Source organism: Cryptomeria japonica, chromosome 4 (assembly GCF_030272615.1).
Source record: "Cryptomeria japonica chromosome 4, Sugi_1.0, whole genome shotgun sequence".
NCBI lineage: Eukaryota > Viridiplantae > Streptophyta > Pinopsida > Cupressales > Cupressaceae > Cryptomeria > Cryptomeria japonica.
In genome coordinates this window covers 215,722,007-215,742,164 of record NC_081408.1, presented here as the reverse complement: position 1 = coordinate 215,742,164, position 20,158 = coordinate 215,722,007, and the positions used below count along the sequence as shown (strand labels likewise).

The 20,158-nt window shown below is 36.7% G+C and overlaps 1 protein-coding gene across 3 annotated transcripts in view; it reads left to right on the top strand.

Annotated features, from left to right (window-relative positions):
• The window catches only part of LOC131040589 (SWI/SNF complex subunit SWI3C), a 69,909-nt gene that overhangs the window by 17,843 nt on the left and 31,908 nt on the right, over positions 1–20,158 (top strand). For all 3 annotated transcript variants that reach the window (XM_057973539.2, XM_057973538.2, XM_057973537.2), the window contains exons 7-8: positions 8,414–8,484; positions 8,598–8,782. In XM_057973539.2, the coding sequence (XP_057829522.1) occupies positions 8,414–8,484; positions 8,598–8,782 (256 nt within the window). The remainder of the gene's footprint in view (positions 1–8,413; positions 8,485–8,597; positions 8,783–20,158) is intronic.

Genomic DNA, 20,158 nt, shown 5'->3' with positions numbered 1-20,158 from the left:
AGTTTGCCAAACTTCAACACCTAAGCTATAGTGCAAAAGTCCCAGGTTTGTCATGTCAAAGGATTGGCACAAGCTTTGTTTGATCTGATCGATCAAAAATGCCGAACTACCAGTGATAATCAGGTCATAAACATAGACAACAACTATAAGAATATCATCACTAGTATTTTTGACATACAAATTAGAATCAGATGGACTACTCTGAAAGACATTATCTGTGAGGTACTTGTCAATTTCTATGTACCAAGCTTGAGGAGATTGTTTTAGGCCATAGAGTGCTTTCACCAGTTTGCACACCTGGTGTTCTTTTCCAGCAACCTCGAACCCTAGAGGTTGCGTCATGTCGACCTCTTCTTGCAACTCACCGTTGAGGAATGCACTCTTAACATCCATCTGATGGACTTTCCAACCAAATTGAGCTGTTAAGGCAAGGACAAGTTGAATGGTACTCATCTTGGCTGTAGGAGCAAAAATCTCCTCATAGTCGATGCCTTCCTTTTGTGGGAACCCCCTAACAACAAGACGAGCTTTATGCTTGTCAAGGGTTTCGTCAGCTTTGTACTTAACTTTTATACACCCATTTGCAGCTAATGGGTTTCTTCCCTGGTGGAAGATCAGAGAGGACCCAAGTATTATTCTTCAGAAGACTATGGTGTTCAACTTCCATAGCCTTTTCCCACTCAAGGATTCCTCTAGCCTCAGAATATGTTTGAGGCTCAAAAATACTATGATTGTTGGCCACGAGAGCAAAGTTGACTATATTTTGTTGCTTGCTCTTGTTTCTGGAAGATCTACCCTCAATGAACTCATTAGGACAAAGGTCACTTATGGTCTTAGCCCACCGTTTAGGCCGGAGAGTAGAAGAACCAACATCAGATGCTGGAGGAATAGTTGGAACAGGTTGAACGGGTGGAAGATTAGCATCATCTAGAGGAAATTCAGGTAGTGCATCATCAAATTCAGATTTTGCATCATCCCTCCCATTAGGTGAACCAAATGGAAGACGAACACCCAAATTAGTAGCCTTCAAAGGCCGATCCTCAGAATTTTGCTCAGACAAGGAAAGCTGAAAAGGTCCTCGATCTTCATCCAAGACAACATCACGACTGAAGATGAGACGATCAGTGTCTATATCAATCAGACAATAAGCCTTGTAATTGTCACTATACCCTATGAACATAAATTTCTGGCTCTTGGAATCCAACTTGGAGCACTTGGCATCTGGAATCCATACATAAGCTAAAGAGCCAAAGACTTTTGGATGACCGATCCTAGGTTTGCAACCAGTCCAAGCTTCCTCAGGAGTCTTCCCCTTAACAACTTGTGTGGGAGACCGATTAAGGAGATAGACTACGGTGTATACTGCTTCTGCCCAATATTTCTTGGGAACACTCCTTTGTTCCAACATTGACCTAGCCATTTCAGTTATAGCGCGGTTGCAATGTTTTACAACGCCGTTCTGCTGAAGAGTGTAAGGTGTGGTTAACTAGCGTTTGATGCCGTGTGTATCATAGAAGTTGGAGAAAGCAGTAGAACAAAACTCCCCCCCATTAGCTGACCTAAGAGTGACTATGGGACAGCTTGACTCTTTTTCTACTAAGGCCTTAAACTTCTGAAATACAGTAAACACATCTGATTTCTGTCTAAGAAAGTACCCACATTTTACGATTGAAATCATCAACAAAAAGCAAGAAATACCTGGAACCAGTAACAAAAGGTGTATTCATTGAACCGCATTGTCATGATCCCACCCTTAAACCAATAGTCAGATTCATAAACATGTTAATAATAAACAGATTATTATACACATTCATATTACATATTAATTAAATGTTACACACCACATATTAATATCTTATTAATATTAAATATTCATTAGTGTTCTCGTCAATATTACATATTCATTAATATTCTTATTAATATTACATATTCATTAATAAACATGATGGATGGCTTTAATACAATATTCCTTAATTACAAAGTATGAATATGCAGATCACCATTGTCATCAAACATTTTCTAATTCCAAGAATATCAAAGTATGAAGAAACTAATCAAATTGAGCGATAATAACAATTACTAATGGAACGGTTTAACTAACCAACTTTATAAATGTTAACCTTGTTATGAAAAGAAATGGGTTGAATAATCAAACACCATTGGTTATGCTTTATTGATATGAAGGGGCATGATTAGAGTAACGTTTATAGGAGACAAGAGACATGTCTCTTAAGTCACCTTTTCCAACGTATATGAAGACAATTCCAATCCTTTCCAAAGGCATCTAACAAGGAAGATAAGAAAAGAATAGAGAGGATTATTCAAGGCTGCCAGCAAAGAAGACAGATCATCCAGACTTCCAGCAAGGATAGAAAGGAAAAGTAAGAGCAGTGACAGATACGTATAAGGGTAATTTTCTGAGTTAATATTAAATATAACAGCCAGTAATTTATATATATTAAAATAGTATTTGTATATCATTAAACTTCTGTGTATGATCATAATTAAATTGGTGCCATCAATATAACATAACATTGAAAGGGCAAATAACATACATTTATTCAAACAACATTAAAGCTACATTATTGTTCGACACTATATATATATGTTAATGAATCCAGAAATGACTGAGGAAATCAAATTCACTCTGCACAAATTTTTCTAATACTTTGAATTCATATGATGCTAATAATATAAGGATTAACGCAATGATTGTAATGGAATAATGACAAATAATGATTAATGCTGACATTAAGAAGTACTAATAGAAAGCGTTGATAACAATCTATTACAAGGCACTAATGTAATATAATGTATAGTGATAACTATGTCAAGTATAATTGATTATCATAATGAATTAAATAACTAATATAACTTCATTAGAATATCACAAATGGTTCATGGTATATGAGGGACTCTCTCTCAAGTACGCCACTCCATGATGGATGCTTAACACCTGCCACATGTGGCCAAGAGGGGTGTGGCATCTGGTCTTGGGCATAAGGGGGAAGGTGGTTGTGATGAGGGGGAACAATGATAGGGCACCTCACTAGGTACACCACTTTGTGATGGATGCTTAACACCTACCGCATGGAGCCAAGAGGGATGTCGCATCTGCTCTTGGGCCTAGGATGGAGGATCTCTTGGACACCCTATCCAGCTATCCTACCCTAGTACACTAAGAAATTGGTCAATAAAGAATGGCAATTAACCTACAATCTAATTTTATCTAACAAATATAATTGAATCACTGAATCTTATACATTAGCATATGTTTTAGTTTATGAGCATTACTTCATATGTGCTCTCTAATTTGTGTTGCAGGAAAACAATATACAAACGTACTCCCATAAACTTAATTATCTATTTTAGAATTTGAGAAAGTTTAGGTTACTTTGACGTATAACTAACTAGGGGACATTACAAACATACTTCAACGTGAACCAATTGTAGTACCTTTGAGGCTCGCCATGAGTCACCATCCGTGAACCAATTGTAGTACCTTTGAGGCTCGCCACGAGTCACCATCCTTGAATGGTGTCTCGTGTTGCTTCCCAACCTGACAAGCTCCACAAACTTGGTGATTCTGAGTTTGAATCTCAGGTAAGCCAAGAACTAGATCCTCCCAAGCAAGTTGAGCAAGATAGTGAATGTTCGAGTGGCCGTACCGCCGATGCCAAAGACTGCTGATAGAAGATGATTTAGCTGCAAAGGCATGCTCAAGAGAATCACTCGTATCCACAAGTCTGTATAGACCACCATCCTCGATGCCAACAACCACAGGTGTGAGTCACACGATCAACAATCGAACACTTGTGTGAACTGAATACCACATCAAGCTGACGAGAGTGTCGCATAATCTGGCTCATTGAGAGAAGGTTTAGTTCCATTACCAAGAATGTAGTATACATTGAGGAATATAAGATTCCTCCCACTAGACTGAATCTGACGTTGCCCTTGCCGACAACAATATACTCTTCACCTCCTCCAAAAATGACTGAATCAGTGAAAGGTGAGAATTCTGTGAACCAATCACGACGATGAGTGAAGTGTCGAGAAGCACCGGTGTCTATGTACCAAGTAGAAGTTTTCACATGATCTTCAAGACGCTTCGCCATGAAAGCGTAGAATGTAGATTCTTTCTGCTTTGAGTGCTCTGTGACATTGCCCTTAGGCTGAGACCCTCCTTGCTTTTGCTGTTCGAAAGGTTATCCGATTCTGATAGTCCTTTATTAAGTGGCCATATTTGTGGCAATAGTTACACTGAACTTTCTCTTTCTTCAAGCTATCTTGAGAGTGTCTGGGGCCTTTTTGCTGAGAGGACTAAGATTTGCCTTTATCCTTGTGAAAGGATTTGGTTGCGAAGGCTTGTTTTGAGGAGGACGAAGTGGCACTACTACCAAACTGTTGTTTCCAACAATCCTGCTATAGAAGTTTGGTGCACAATTCTGGAAACTTTAAGTCAACATTCGTTGCATTAATGTTGAGTGTTTCTATGAAGTGCTCATAGCATTTTAGGTAGACTCTTCAGGGTGATTACTACCATATTCTCTTCCTCCATTTTTCGATGAATTGCTTTCGGCTGATCTCGAATGTCCTTAATGTTTGTTAGATACTCTTGTAAGGACATACGCTCATCCATCATCATAGAAAATAGCTGGTTCTTTAGGAAGAAAGAATGGCTCTTGTCTGATGTCTCATGGAGATCCTTCATAATAGTCCACATCTCTGCAATCGTCTTGCTGAATGGCACTTGAGGCAGCTGATCATCAGTAACATAAAGTTTGACAAGCATGACCGCTTCCCAGTTGCGCTTGTCAAACTTATCTTGATCTTGTCCAACTATAGTAGGACGAGTCTCTTTACCCATAATGAGATCATCTAGGCGATGATATTCAAAGATCGCCATCATCCTTTGCTTCCATGTGTTGTAATTTTTGCCTTTGAATCGCTGACTGCCTTCCAATATTATGTTGGTCAACGATACCGTCTTGCATGCTTTACGAGGCACACAAAATGAGAATCACTAAAGAGGCGAAAAAATTTGATTTCTGAAGAGCACATAACTCGAGGCACAAATCCCAGTGCAAAATCTAAGGGTGAGTCAAGTACAGACTTTGAGATAGAACAAAGTACAAATGGTACAAATCCCGAGGTACGGATTTTGATAGACCCGAAAAGTTCCAACGATGACGCAGAAAAGTATGAGAAAAACCCACAAGGAACCTGTTGTTAAAAATTAATTTCGGCAAAAACCAGAGAGTCTCAAAAACGCTAGCCGATAGAACAAACAGATCACGTTTCTCTAAAAAAATTGCCCTGGCCACAAATAATTCAAAAGCTTGAGCTGAAGCCCTAGGTGACAGAAAGCATAAACGGTTAACATAAAAACCCTAGCCGTCAAGTAAACTGGAAACAACAGTAAAAAAATCATGTCGGAGGAAAATCCCGTTGGCAGCAGAAAATGGTAACTAGATCCATTGTGCATTAGACAATGGCGCTAAATAAAAAACGCGAAATAAAAAATTGCGTTCAAAAAACGTCACCACCGCGGGAGGATTCACAATTTTTTGTGAAAAAATCGTGCGCCAAAGAAGGCGTTTGTAGAAATCGCGTCATGCAAGTTTGGAAGAAATAAATCTGTCGTTGGAAAAGAACGTTGGTGGTGCATTAGACAATGGTGCTAAACAAAAAACGCGAAATAAAAAATTGCGTTCAAAAAACGTCACCACCGCGGGAGGATTCACAATTTTTTGTGAAAAAATCGTGCGCCAAAGAAGGCGTTTGTAGAAATCGCGTCATGCAAGTTTGGAAGAAATAAATCTGTCGTTGGAAAAGAACGTTGGTCGCGCAGTTGCAGAGGTGAGTCGTTGTGAAACATAAAAAATGAAAAAATTTGCCGAAAAATAAATCTGCGACGGACAAGAAATCGTGGTTTGAGAAAGACGTTGCGCGCAGACCAGAGAAAATCGCATCAAAAACATGAAAATGGGCATAGTAAACAGGAATCAATTCGCACGAAGAAATTTGTTTTTTCAAAAAAAGCTAAAAAAATTGATTCAAAATTTTAGAAAAAACGATTTTTTGTGTTTCCCGCTCTGATACCATGTTTTGGTAAAAACTTGAATGAATTAAAGATATGATCAAACGATCATTTAAAGAATTACAAAAATGATGTTTAATAACGAAACAATCGTAAATAGAAACTAACTAATATTTACATTACATTACATTATTGACCATTAATAAAATAATTTAAGATATTATTCTAATAATATTAGATTTTGGGTTGAGGACATTACAGACGAACTTCAACAAGAAGGCATTTAATAGACTTCAAGAATGAGAGGATGGCATATAGGTGCAATTGGGCAATGATGCCACTTATATAGTTATTGGATTGGGCTTTGTCTCTTTTGTCATGCATTCAGGTGATTTAATTGAGTTAGAGGATGTCTTGTATGTTCTTGGTTTAACAAAAAGTTTTTTTTTTCAGTTTCTTGCATCAAATGTATTGCTGGGTTTGATGGTCAGTAAGTGATCGTTAGCAAATGAAGCCCTAAATTTGGCGAAGCTCGGCCATTGGATTTTGAGATGGTGGCCTTTATAGGCTACTTGTTGACTATGTCGAGTAGGTATAACTGGATGCCATTGGAGGAGTGCCTTTCCAGTTTTGTTGAAATATTTTCTAAACCACCATAGAAATAATGATTGATTCCATGCATGCATCTAATGGGAGTATTAAAAGTTACCATGACAAATTTATTGCCTAATGATTTGACCAAAAAAGGGAACCGACCTTGATGAAATTCTTGGTGTAGTTGCTATAGGATTAACTTAAAAAAGTTTGTTGCTTTTGTTGAGTTTTTTGCCTCAATTGTCATAGATTTTGAGGTGCATGGGTGAGATACCCTTAAATTCAGATTGAAGGCCTTGTATGAGCTGATGCATGCACCAAGAGTTTTGTATTTCAGGACTGATGATTTTTTAATTTTTGTTGGGCTTTTCCAAGTTTAGTGGATCTGCTTATCTTGGCCATGTATATAGATAAGTTTATTATCGCAGGGAGCTGAGAACAACTCATGATGTAGTGCAAGAAGAATTTGACTGCCAAGTTGATGCAAAGGACAAATGAGGTTGGCAAGTTGCTGATGAATTTTTCCTTGTATAAATAGTCTACACCTTGAAGATTCTGAAGAGATTTTAAAGTACAGAAGGGAGTAGTGATTCAGGGGCAGCGAAGGGAGGTTCAGGATGTTATGAAGGTATCTTCATGTGGTGAACACTTTTCTCATAAGGATGGAGTGTTAAAAGTTTTACTCACGTTGCTTTGAAGATTCTGAAGAGATTTTAAAGTACGAAAGGGAGTAGTGATTCAGGGGCAGCGAAGGGAGGTTCAGGATGTTAAGAAGGTATCTTCATGTGGTGAACACTTTTCTCACAACGATGGAGTGTTAAAAGTTTTACTCACGTTGCTTTGAAGGTATTCGTCCTTCAGGAGCAGTATACTCTAGTTTCCCCTCATTAGAGAAGCACAGTACATGCACAACATCAGCCTCAGTGTGTATGCTGGTGGGTTGAAGACACAGTTAAGAGCAGTATCAGCATGCAGCAATGGTGATGGCAAAGTTCACCCCAGTTTCTGTGTGGTAGAGAGATCCCTTTGTTAAGGCATAACAGCCTTTCGCAGGCATCCTTGTGACAGAGGCACATGCATGCGGCATGTTCAAAGTTATAAAGGCGCTGATGTGTTCTGGTTTTAGACTAGGTGCCTTGCCTGAGAAGGTTCTATATTAGCAATGTGTCAACTGCTATTTCTTATGTAGAAGAGGATGCGTGGATGCATCCAGCAAGCATGTAGATCTAAGTTTGGTTTTGCCATATTTATTTATTTTTAGCCTTCTATTTCAGATTTAGAAGTCTGATTTTAGACTCTCCTATTTTGTTTTTCCTAGCTCCCTTCATCTAGAAATAGAGGCAGGAGTGATTGTTTAATTCATTCCACTTTTGAGACAGTGCAGTGTATTGCTCTTCAGATTTAACACAAAGACTGTTGCACGTTTGAGAATTCAAACTGTGTATTTTCTGTTCACTTTGCAGTTTGATGCGTTTGTAGACTTTTGTATTTTTCAGATCAGTAGCTTTGACGGTAGTTATCAAGTTTAAGTTTTAAAGTATTAAGGGTTTAAATCTCTGAGTGGAAAATTTGCTTACAATGATCTGAAATTTTAATAAGTGCAGTTTTGCCTCTTCTGTTTCATCTTCTAACATTCTAAATTCTAATAGGATTTCTAGTTATTACATGTTAACCATGATGCAATTTTATTTTCCTGTTTAATTTCAGAGTTTGCTTGATGCAAACTTCTCAATCTCTAAACTAAATGGATGCTTACCCTTCTTTCTGTGAATGAAGGTTGACTTCAGAGAACACATTGAGGGAAGACGGAAAACAGGAGTTGGCATTAAGCACTTTGCCTCATAAAGGTTTGCATCTTTTATGTTTTGTGTGGTAGAATCTCATTGTATTTGAATGACTTCTTTCTGCCTTAGATTAATTGTCTGACAGATGCCTTCAAAAATGCAAATGGATTATGCAGACAAGGAATTGGATGAATCACAGACCAAGGTTCATGCATCCAGTGGCCCATCGGTTTTACCACCTGAAAAGGTCAAATTGGCTGCCATGGCAGGTCTATCTGCTGCAGCAGTGAAGGCGAAACTGTTTGCTGATCATGAGGAGAGGGATATCCAACGCCTTGCAGCAAACATAGTTAGTCACCAGGTTTGCATTCTAATCTCATTTGACAATTCTTTCCTAAAAAAGAATTGTATTGCTCTTTCTATTATGTCAATTAATTTGGTTTTCTCACTTTCCTTTCAAATAGAAATTTCTTTTATTGATTTGTATGAGGACAAAAAGTTAAAAAACACAGCTAAACATTGGCGAATAATACAGAGTAAGCATTCATCATACAGAGATTTTTTCTTCATAATATATTGTTCAAAACATCAATCCATTGCTTGTACTTGTGAGATTTGCAGATCCAAGGTTTTTATCAGATAGTGCACTCTAGTCCTGATTGGAGTGGGCTGTGAAAATTTGTCATATCTCAATCTTATCTTATTTAGAATAGCACTGATTTGGATTCACTTGTCATTTGATTTCATAAATATTTATCTGACAGGTCTCACTTTAAAGTTGTAAGTTCATTTGATCAATTAAAAAGCCAAGTCTAAGCTGTTTCCATTGCTCAGTTTGGAGGCTTATTGTCTATATTCCTGAAATTAGAAATAGGGTCTTGTGCTTCTCTTCAGTTCCTTGGATGAAATCAAGTCTCAAATATTCCCAAAGTAATTAGCAGGAAATGAGCTGTTTCTACACAATCTATTTTGCTAGATTTTGGCATTGGATGAAATTAGTGAGTTAAATGATAGCTGGATATTTAAAAAGAGTCCTTGTCTCCCATTTATGTGAATATAGAAAAGCCCTAAAAGTGAACTTGCTAGGTTTTTTAAAAACCAGAAAGTGTCTAGGAACTACAGGACTGGTGATCTGTAAAACTAACTCATGAGAGCTAATTCACCAACTTGTGACTATTATATTAGTTTTCTCTGCAAAGTGTTCAAGAATGGTGCTTGAAAGGGTTGTCTGACTCTTACCTCTTTTCATTCCACAATTATGTGCTTAAACAATTAACATTGAGAAATAAAATTGCATGAATCCACAACAATGTACATCAATATTGGAAAACTAATGGGGATTTATAGCTTCAATTAAGATCAAATAGGCAAAGATATAATGGTGCTGGGGCTCATGAATAAACAACAACATGTGAATTCCATTAGAAACACAATCTTTATTCCTCTTATCATGCTGTGTTCTCTTTGCTCTGCAATTCTTTATCTAATGAACAGCTAGTGGGATCAATGAATCACCTCTAGATGATTTTGGATGGAAAAATTCAGTCACAAGGTTTGGTCTATTCACCTCATATGAGAAAAGTATGTGAACTAAACTATGACAGCATGCTCATTCAAGACAAGGCAGCTGTTTATATCTCATATACAAAAGATTTGTGCTATTTGCGACTCTGAGGAATCATGTTATATAGAATACAGTTACATAGATTTTCCTGTATCAGTTAGGGAGATGATCTTGTCTCAGAAAATGACTGGGGGCAACCATTTTATTAAATAATTAAATTGCCATGTGATGATATGATAGGTTCTTAGGTGGAAAGTTGGATTTTGTGTACTTGATAAACTAATAGAAAAGACTGAATTTTATGAATCAGGATTCAATTCCTTTCAAGTTTTGTTTGTTAATGTAATGAACCCTTTTGCTTTTGTTTGCTGCCTAGTTCTACAAGATTGACTATTGCAGAGTAAACATTATGATAAAGCAGAAACTAATAGTAACTTACAACAGCAATTCCATAAAGATTTATTGATTCATTTCTTTCATCAGATAGTCAAATATAATTCAGGAATTACACTTATGCTTTCCCTAACCATGTTTCCAATAGAAGTATATATAAGACAGTTGATGGTTGTTGAGAACTGGCAACCGCCAGTAACTGTCAACCGCCATCAAGTGTCAGACCATGTTTCCAATAGAAGTATATATAAGACAGTTGATGGTTGTTGAGAACTGTCAACCGCTAGCAACTGTCAACCGTTTTACCATCAGGAACTAACTCTTTCCGATTAATGATAAAATAAGTACATTATTCACTGACTACAGCTTTTATGTTCATATGTTCATTTTATAGATAGGCCATATGTCTAGCATGACTTCACAGCCCTTATGAGGTTGCTTCACCCTATAGACAGCTGGATTTAGAAGGCTTGTATGAGAAGATACACCTTAGTAATAAATGGGTCATTTCTTCCCTTGTAGCAATCAATTTATTGGTATTTGCCAATATAATTCTTGTTTTTCTTTTTGATAAATTTAGAGGGGGATCTATTGGAGCCCTTGCCCATTACCTTTGATTATCGAAAGAAGCAACAAAACAGAGAATAAACAAGAGAATGACTCAAACAACAAGAAAACAAACATGAAAATGGTAAGCCCAAATATCAACCCACCAATGGAAACAAGAAAACCTAAAGCCTGATAACAACATTGGAAGACATCAAACTTGAACCTGCTTTGCATGACCCCCAAAAATCTGACAAAACTCTCTCAAGAATTGACAAAAAATGATCTCCCCCCCTGTGAGAAAGGAGGTCTTCCATAAACCATTGCTGGTTTGTGTCAATCACATCTCGAGCCTCCAACTGGAGCCTCAGCTTCTGAATTGTAACCCCTCTGCTTGTTAGGTTTCTCCAAGCAATTGTAACATCTCGGGCCTCAGCTTCTGAATTGTAATAAAAGCAATCGCGATAAAAGCAATCCCACACAGGCATTCCATAATATTGTGTAAGGAAGAGAAAATCTGAAGCCCGACATTGTCATCACTCTTCAGAAGAGCAACTGCATAAAAAAAAGTGTACTTTCTCTGAGAAAACAAACCAGAAGTGATACCCCTGACACAATCTGTAACATCCTGTTTCAACTTAAGATCCTGAAGGGAGCAACTTTCTTCCCTAATATAAGCGCTTCCTCCATTGTTATTGGAAACCAGAGGCTTCTTTAACAAAGCCTCGGACTTCTACAAACTAACAGCAGCTATAGGGGGGTACCCTAGCAGCTGCTGATGGCTCTCCAGAAGAGGCAAAAAGGCACCCGTGGTTACACCAGACAGGGTCATCAACAGGCTGCTCCCTTCTTCGGCATCCATTTCTGCATCTTAGTTACATGCTGCTGAAACTGATGGAAATGTTGTCATTGAAGTCAAAGTTATACAGGCAATTTAATATAGTCATTGATATCAAGAGCACTCCGTGAAGATTGATTAGAAAGATTGTTATTGATGTCAAGTAAGAAGACAATGTCATTAACAAGTTACCATTGATGTCAAAGGTGGCATGAGAAATAGGTGTTGCCAAATAAGATATGTTTAAATTGCATCTTAGATAAGATGGAATAATCAAAAGGAGAAAATACTAAAGTCAACAATGAATATCATTAAGTAGCAGCAATTGAAATTATAAAGACAATGACTCGGTTCTTAATGACAGTGATATAAAATGAACATCATACTCATTAAGATGGTTGACTTCAATATACATGGTCTGCAATGTGTTAGAGCAGCGATTCATGATGACAAAGTATGGGAAGAAGTTACCATGATGAAGACATGTGGCAATACTTCATGAAAGAGAGTTAATAACAATTTACAATATTAAACGCCGAATCTCGTTGATGTATGAAAGCGACAAAGAGAAAAATCTGCAAACCGACTTTAGAAGGCAAACCATCGTCATGGTCAAATAGAGATTATGTTAACGATGACTTTTTAAGACTCTTATGGTGGACAAAGATCATAGCACTCATGAATCTATATTTCTAACAGCAAGTGCAAAGAGAAAGGTGAGTGATCTTAGTAATATCGAATGGCAATCACAAGGAATAAAAGAACAGCGATTACATCCTCTATGACAGCGATAGTATTCAAAGACTTATGGTAGCATAGCACTGAGACAAAGAAGGTAATATAATTGTCGACTTCATCCGAGAGTTTCACCAATGCAGAGATGCAGCGATCTGTATGATGACAGAAGCGACTTCATAAGGAAGTGTCTATACGGTGAAAGTGGTAGTGCTCTTTTTAATAGACAGACTTTAAATATAAACTACGCGATTATAAGAAGAAGTAATTACATGCTGACGACTTCTTCAGTAACAAACACGAAATATATCTATATAACAAGTTTGTCGATTCTCCAAGATGAGGAACGATTGATATTGAATATAGTATCTACGTCGATTGCTGAAAGCAAGATCAAGATGGCAACTTCAATTATAATATCATAGTGAAATGAAGACTTCAACACGTAAGACCCTATTGCTGTAAATGGCACAAAGGATTTTATTATAAGAATGATTACATCGCATTACTGAAAGAGTGCCTTGCAGATCTAAGAGCAAAATGAAAATGTGTAGAGGAATTGATGAAATAGAGACAATGTCATTAATGAACAGTCATCGTATTGAATAGCAAATGGCATTATTCAGTATAAACAGTGATATGTATTAAGATCACAATATACACACAGTAACTGCATTAAGGGTAATGAGAAGGTCGTGGATAGAAGAATGTAGCGATCTATTTACTAAGAACAACGATTTGTCAAAATTAAAGAAAATAGCGATGAAATTAGACAATGTTCTAAAGCACAAAATGATTAATATGTTTGGCTGATGATTATAAAGAGATTTTCAGAAGACTTTATTTTAAATGCAACACAGACAGATTGTATCATACTACAATCATATTATACTTATGAATTGAAGGCAGATTATCGTCGGTGATTAATTCTCAGCCAGCAGATCGATACAATATGCAGTTCGTATTTAGAGAACAGTTCACATTTACTGGCAGATTCACACTTTGCTATATTGACACTTTTCTATTCACGATTAATCATATTCACATTAAGAATATGTGCAGATCCGATTAAGTTCAAAGGATAGAAGACTGTTTTTAAAGCTAACAATAATATGTTGACCGATAAAATGACCAATAGTCTAATCGGTGTCAATAAATATTAATTGTTTTAGTAAAGCATTGAATTTAATCGATTGAACTTATGATCGATTAATGGTAATGAATCGGTCTCAACAAATATTTAGTACCCAGTTTATATGAAAGGGTATGAAGAATATTAAAGAGGTGCGATCCACTTCTTAAATTGTGACTTCTCATATGAAGGGAGGAGACTCTTTGAGAGAAAAGTTAAAGGTATATATATGGAAAAGAAATTAGAATCGGATGTAGTGTGTGTGAATATAAGAAGAAAATTATATCAGACTATCAGATGAATGGGTGATTGTGAATGAATGATTGACCATACATGAGAAGATACATATATATTCATGAAGCTTTAAAAGGGAGAATATGAAGATTTGATAATCAGATATATGAAGAATATTGAGGAGAGTTTTATCAGCAAATTATAATGAGTTTTTGTGACAAATTTATTGTCATCATAAGAGCAGTCTATGGCAGAATTATAATAAGGAAATTGTGAACATTATTGTGACAGTTCTATGATCGGATTATAGGGGACTTGAGCAAAAGTTTATGACAGATTGAAGAAGAGAGTTTGTGAAAAATAATATTTATCATCAGTTGTAACAGCAACATCAAGAAGGTGGAAGCAAATTCGGCTGTGGGAGTTGGTGCTTCCAGTGGGTTGGTGCTCACAAAATCAGATTGGGTAGTTGGTGCTTCCAGTGGGTTGGTGCTCACAAAATCAGATTTGGGAGTTGGTGCTTCTAGTGGGTTGGTGCTCACAAATAGTGTTGGGGGTTGGTGCCTACAAAACATTGTAAAAGAAGAAATATAAGAGCATTATTTTGCCGTGGTTTTCTCCCGTAAGGGTTTCCACGTATACATCTTGTGTTCTACTTGTGTAATGAATATGTTAATGAGATAAGTTCTATTCTTCTGATTGAAGTTGAAAAAGTTTAAATTGGTGAAAATTGTTGTTATACTGATTAACCCACCCCCCCCCTCTTAGCATAACCGTGTGCTCTTCAATTGGTATCAAAGCCGGTTCCTTCTATAAAGCCTAACTGCTTGAAGGTAGATCCTGTGAGCACATATGGGAAAAAGAAAAGGAAGTAAGGGAAAAGGAAACACTAAAAAGAGTATTAATAAAATGACACCAAGTACAAGGAATGAAGTAATAGATGATGAGTTCTTTGAAAGAGAAACCCATTCTATATGCAGTGATGATTGTATTGATATCATAGAAGCTAGCAGATGTGATGAGGTGGCACTTGGAATACACGTGGCAATAGAAGATGATTCAAGCAATAGCTTGAGCAATAAATCTGATGCAAAGGAATGTAGTGAAGAAGAGGATGTAGATCTCATGGAAGAACTCCATTATGCTTACAATGAAAATGAAAAACTCAAGAAGAAGATTGCAAAACAAAAGGCAAGCAGACTGAGGATGTAATGAAAGATCAATTCAAAGAAAAGAAATCAGATTGTGATAAATTAAAACTTGAGGTGGACTCCTTGAGAAAGGAATTGGAAAAATCATTGAAGCAATTAGATCATACAAAACAGGCTACCAGCTGTAAGGATGTGGACTCTACACAAAGATATGATGAAGAATCCAAGGAGCCATAAAAAACTAATCAAGGGAAAACAAGGAGTTATGCAGAAAAAGGAGACTGTAGCAAAGGAAGAGATAGCACATATCAAAAGGAAAAGAAGAACACCTGCAGAAATTTCTTTCCTCAAAAGAAAGCACATATTATGAAGTACCATTATCCCTTCATTGGCTATTGTTTCACATGCAATAATTTTGGTCAGATGGCAAAAGAATGTAGGACACAAGTAAGATACAAATACAATAGAAATAAAAATCATCTTGGATGGAAAAGGGGAAACTACAATTCATATTATCCTCAAGTAAATAATAGCATCGCATGCTATAAGTGCAATAATTATGGTCACCTAGCAAAATTTTGCAGAAATGGGTGTGTGAAATTGAGACCCCTAATAGACAAGAAGTTGAGGAAGGCTCATCTAGCTTTGAATCTTCGAAAGTGGAGGAAGAAACTTCAACTTAACTTGTTCAAAAGTTTACAAGGCATAGACAACCATCTGAAAGGTATTCACCAAGTGATTTGGGATGTATTTTTGCTTTGAATACTAACATGGATCATAGTTAGATTTGTAGAATAGGCATTAGGTATGAATAAATCGGAATGCTGGAAAATCACTATGGACGAAGAAATGGAAACTTTGAAAAAGAAAGATACATTGGTTCAAATGGAGGTATTGAAAAGTATAAAGTGAGGTTGGTTGTGAAAGGCCATTCTCAGGTTGAGGTGTTTATTATGTTGAGATATTTTCTTCTGTTCAAAAATGACATTAGATTTTTGCTTTCTATTCTTGCTGCTTATGATTTAGAAGTTGAGCAAATGAATGTAAAAACTTCTTTCTTTTATGGTGATTTGGAGGAGGATATTTATATGACATAGCTAGAGCATTACATGGTAAGAGGTAAAAGTAGTTTGGTTTGGAAATTGAAGAAATCTATGTATGGCCTCAAACAAAATCCTAGGATGTGGTATCAAAAATTTGATACATATGTGCTTAGTTCGACATTTGAGCATTATCAGATTATTATGTTTATTATAAATCTGATATTGATAATTTCCTACTTATTGCAATATATGTTGGTGATATGTTATTCATTGGTAAAGGGAAATGTATGATTTCAGAACTAAAGTTTCAGCTTACAACTAAATTTGAATCAAGGTTTTTGGTGCAACTAAAGACATTCTTGGGATGAAAATTAAAAGAGAGAATAAACATAAAGTTATGGCTAGACAAGAATAGGTTTGTGAATTTTGTTTTACAAAGGTTTAACATATATGATTATAGACTATTATGTGTTCCTTTTATAGTTGAAACACAGTTAGTTGCTTCAAATAATCCTACATCCCTATCAGAGATGGAATAAATAAGCAAAGTGCTTTACCAAAGTGCAATTGGAAGTTTGATATATGTTATGGTTTGCACTAGACTAGACATTGCCCAAGCAGTGGTAGTTCTTTCAAGATATATGTTCAATCTTGGTAGAGTTCATTGGGATGTAGTTAAAAGAGTCTTTAGATATTTGAAGAGTACCTTAGAGTATTCTTTGTGTTATCATGGTAATTTGATAGGAGAGGAGATTTCCTTTGATATTCATGGTTATGTGGATTCAAATTAGGTAGATGATGTTGATAGCAAATGTTCCACCAATGCTTACTTGTTTACTTTATTTTGTGGTGCAATCAGATGGATGAGTGACATGTTGTGGTTGCTTTGTCCACTACTTAAGCCTAGTATATGGCAGCTGCTCATGGTTGTAAACTATTTTGCTTAAGAGATTGTGTTGAGATATTGAAATAAAATAAGGTGCAGTATTAGTTTATTGTGACAATTAGAGTTTGATTTGCCTGGCTAAGAACTTGACGTTTCATGTGAAGACCAAGCACATTGATGTACAATACCATTTTGTTAGAGATATGGTTAAGGATGGCAAGGTGAAGCTGGTTAAATTAGTGACTTTGATGAATGTTGCTGATTCTTTAACTAAGGTTGTGAGAACAAAGTGTTCAAATGGTGATCGAAGTCTATAGGCCTCTCGACCTCTAGCAATTGAAACATGATGGTATCCCTCCCATTGTTTTTGCAAGGTGTTTGACAAGTGGGAGATTGGATGAGTGACATGTTGTGGTTGCTTTGTCCACTACTTGAGTATATGGCAACTACTCATGCTTGTAAAAAAACTATTTTGCTTAAGAGATTGTGTTGATATATTGAAACAAAACAAGGTGCAGTATCAGTTTATTGTGATAATTAGAGTGTGATCTGCCTGGCTAAGAACTTGACATTTCATGCTAAGACGAAGCACATTGACATACAATACCATTTTGTTAGAGATATGGTTAAGGATGGCAAGGTGAAGTTGGTTAAGGTAGGGACTTCGATGAATGTTGCAAATTCTTTAACTAACTTTGTGAGAACAAAATGTTTAGTTGGTGATCAAAGTTTATAGGCCTCTCGGCCTCTAGCATTTGAAACATGATGTTGGTATCCATCCCATTGCTTTTGCAAGGTGTTTGACAAGTGGGTGATTGTTAGGAAAATGATGTCTCAAGTTCGCAATTACAAAAGGTTTTTGTTGATAAATGAGCATGGGGGGTTGCAAGGGGCGGCGATTGAACCACATTTTATGTATAATTTCTCTTTATAAATCTTGACCATTTATCATTAGGTCATAGATCTAAAAATATTTTTATGTCCTTATCGAGATAATAAGGATAGGGTGTACATATGCTAATTAAATGAGAAGGGACATTACAATTAGCAAATCAAAGAAATGACTCAATAGACATGTTTCTCTATAGAGGGAAAGAGTTATTCAATCATATTGTTAGAATGGGAGAAGTTTGACCACAAGTTATGGTCTATGGAGGCCTCCAATTCAACAAGGAATTCAAGTAATAACAAAAGTGTTGGCAGTGGGCCATCGTCCCTCGCAGGGATTCGCGACATGGTTTAACAGCCTCCTGTGGATTCTATAAGTCTAGTGGTTGTATCGGGCATTGACAGGTCGATCTTTTGGTGCAACGACAACCCTAGCTTGTAACAAGTGGTATCAGAGCTTGGTCACAGGCTCGAATCACGCAGGTTGCGGCGAGTGATGCTGGGAGGGGGATTGTTGGCAGTGGGCCAGCATCCCTCGCGGGGATTCGTGACATGGTTTATCAACCTCCTGTAGATTCTATAAGTCTAGTGGTTGTATCAGGCATTGATAGGTCGATCTTTTGGTGCAACGACAACCTTAGCTTGTAACAAAAAGGACGTTATCAAGAGACCTCAAAGATATGGAACAATGTTGGTTGAAGCTGCTTGTTGGTTGGTAATCTATAGTGGGGGTTTGTGTTGTTAGAATGGGTTGACGAAACCATCTCTTGGATAAGGTGCTTACTATGTAAAGGAGATGGTGTACATTCTCGCCTTGATTTAATCTTGATGTGTCCCAATTCATCGATGAAGTTGATTTGGATGAGAGATGTTTTTTATTGGTTATTCCATGGTTATACATTGGCTAGCCAATTGGTTAGGGTAGGTGACTTCTTGCAGGGTAGAGGAGCTACATGCTGTATGGCTTTAGCTAACCTCATAGATAGGGTAGAGGCTATCTTTGTTTGGCAGGTATAGTAGGACTTACTGTAGCATCTCAAATGTTTTCTGGGCTATCTAGATACCTAACCTCCTTTGAGCTAATGCCCATTTGGGTGAAATCTTCTTTGTTGGGTGTGTATTGGTAAGATGTTTGGGCCATCACCATTTTCATGTGCAATGTGGAGTGTTACTTGGGTCATTGAGATATGTGTAATATGGGGTGTTACTTGGGTCATTGAGATCATTGTGAGTGATTCGTGTCTACCTACTAGAGATTTTGGAATTGTGTTGGCACCTTAGTGATTGCCTCTGGTAACCAAGTTAGCAATCTAGCAAGTGGAAGAAGTGAGTGTTTGTGTTTGGGCTCTTAGCCTTACCATAGCAATAGACACTGTCATATCTGCAATAAATAAATAAACTTAGAAAATTGTCTTAATTCTAAGACGTCATAATTTTCTATAGCCCATATCAAGACAAGACAAACACCAATAGTTGGAGCCTATGTTAATAGGAACAGCAATGTCAAATATGAATAAGAATATATGATAGACCACAGCAACAAAGATTATTGGACGCAATCCACGACAAACTATGCATCAAATCACCATTTACAAGGAGATCAATCATATTAAGCCATGCTGTAATCGAAGCACTAACAGCAAATGACCAAGAGAAAAGGTGTGTTTAATATAAAAGTGGGATTGTATGAAGGACATGCTTAAGTGGGTAATGAATGATCACTCAACGAATAATATGACTGCATAATCAGCGATCAATGGTTATAGGAAACATTGTTAATTAAGTTGTTAAGGAAGTTGAACTAACCAGCGGTTAAGATAATTAAACTGAGGTGGTGCGATCAAGAAGGGAACAAAAAATTAATTAACAGAGAGACATAACTCCTCATGAGAATCGCCTCTTCTCAAGGGAGCAAAGAGATATAAATGAGAGAGGGCTGTGATACAAGGAAGGGGAGGATCATCAGAACATCAATCAAAAAATCATAACAATCAGCATCATGAAAGCAGCCCCAAGGAATACAAGACATCAGCAAATCAGATATTATACAGTCAGATCAAATATCAAAAGAATAAATCAGAAAACAAAAAAGAGGTCAGCAATTTCACTATTAAAAATTTAGACAGCATTGCCATACTAATCAGATTCTTGGTATGAAGTATAATGCTGGGCATTCTAATTGACTGAATTGATTTTAATCTTACATTGGTAGAAAGTAGAATGCTAAATAGATAATGCATTGTTATTGTGTATGTTTCTGTATATTGTTACTCTTACTATTGTTGGCTTATGCATAATAAAGAATGCTTAAGTATATAAGTGTGCCT